Raw genomic sequence first — 774 nt, 5'->3', positions numbered from 1 at the left:
TATCATCGATTAGAGTAACAAATATTCTTGCTGAACTTGCAGACTCCAGGAACGCTCCCGTGATGTGCTACGAGGAGATTAACGGGCAGCGGGACAGGTTCGGGCACTGCGGGTTCCAGCCCAACCACAAATACCGGCACTGTGCGTGGAGGTATGCTGGCCAGGGGGCACTGCCTCTGCTAAAATCCACATTTCTTTGGGGTTGGACAGCAAAGAGAAGTGGCAAGACTCCAGTTTATGGTGTGGTTTGTGAAGCAGTAATACCTCTTTGTGTGTTCTCCTCCATATGATGTCTCTCCTTGTGCCACAGACCCTCCCAGTCCTGCTGATGTTTTCTCAGCAGACTGTGCTGCTTGATGTCCCAGTGCTCATCAGGCAGTATCTGTGTGTGTCTGTGTCACTGTCACATTTTCTGAAAAATCCCTTCGCCAGGATTTCTTCTCCTGGGAAGATGAGAAGCCTCAGAGAAAAAACAATATTATCTCATTTGCTTCTCCCTGCTTTGCTGCTTTGGAATGTGGCTGGAGATTGTTTACCAACAGGTGCATGACTGGTTTCATGTGAATTGTTTCTACTTAATGAGCAATCACTATCAGCTGTGTTGGACTCAGGAGTCAGTCACTAGTTTTTCATGATTATTCTTATTAAGCCTTCTATCTGTATCCTTTCTGTATTCTTTAGTATAGTTTTTGTATAGCATTCTTTAATGTGATACTAAATAATATACTAAAATAATATACTAAAATATAATATGATAAATAATAAAATTATAAA

The 774-nt window shown here is 42.1% G+C and overlaps 1 protein-coding gene across 1 annotated transcript in view; it reads left to right on the top strand.

Moving 5' to 3' along the window:
• The window catches only part of LOC102037011 (disintegrin and metalloproteinase domain-containing protein 32), a 10562-nt gene that overhangs the window by 7222 nt on the left and 2566 nt on the right, over positions 1 to 774 (top strand). The window contains exon 15 of the mRNA XM_031063832.1: positions 43 to 151. Within this exon, the coding sequence (XP_030919692.1) occupies positions 43 to 151 (109 nt within the window). The remainder of the gene's footprint in view (positions 1 to 42; positions 152 to 774) is intronic.

Source organism: Geospiza fortis, unplaced genomic scaffold (genome assembly GCF_000277835.1).
Source record: "Geospiza fortis unplaced genomic scaffold, GeoFor_1.0 scaffold417, whole genome shotgun sequence".
NCBI classification, from domain to species: domain Eukaryota; kingdom Metazoa; phylum Chordata; class Aves; order Passeriformes; family Thraupidae; genus Geospiza; species Geospiza fortis.
The sequence above is the reverse complement of the archived record's forward strand: the minus strand, read 5'-3'. Positions and strand labels throughout refer to the sequence as shown.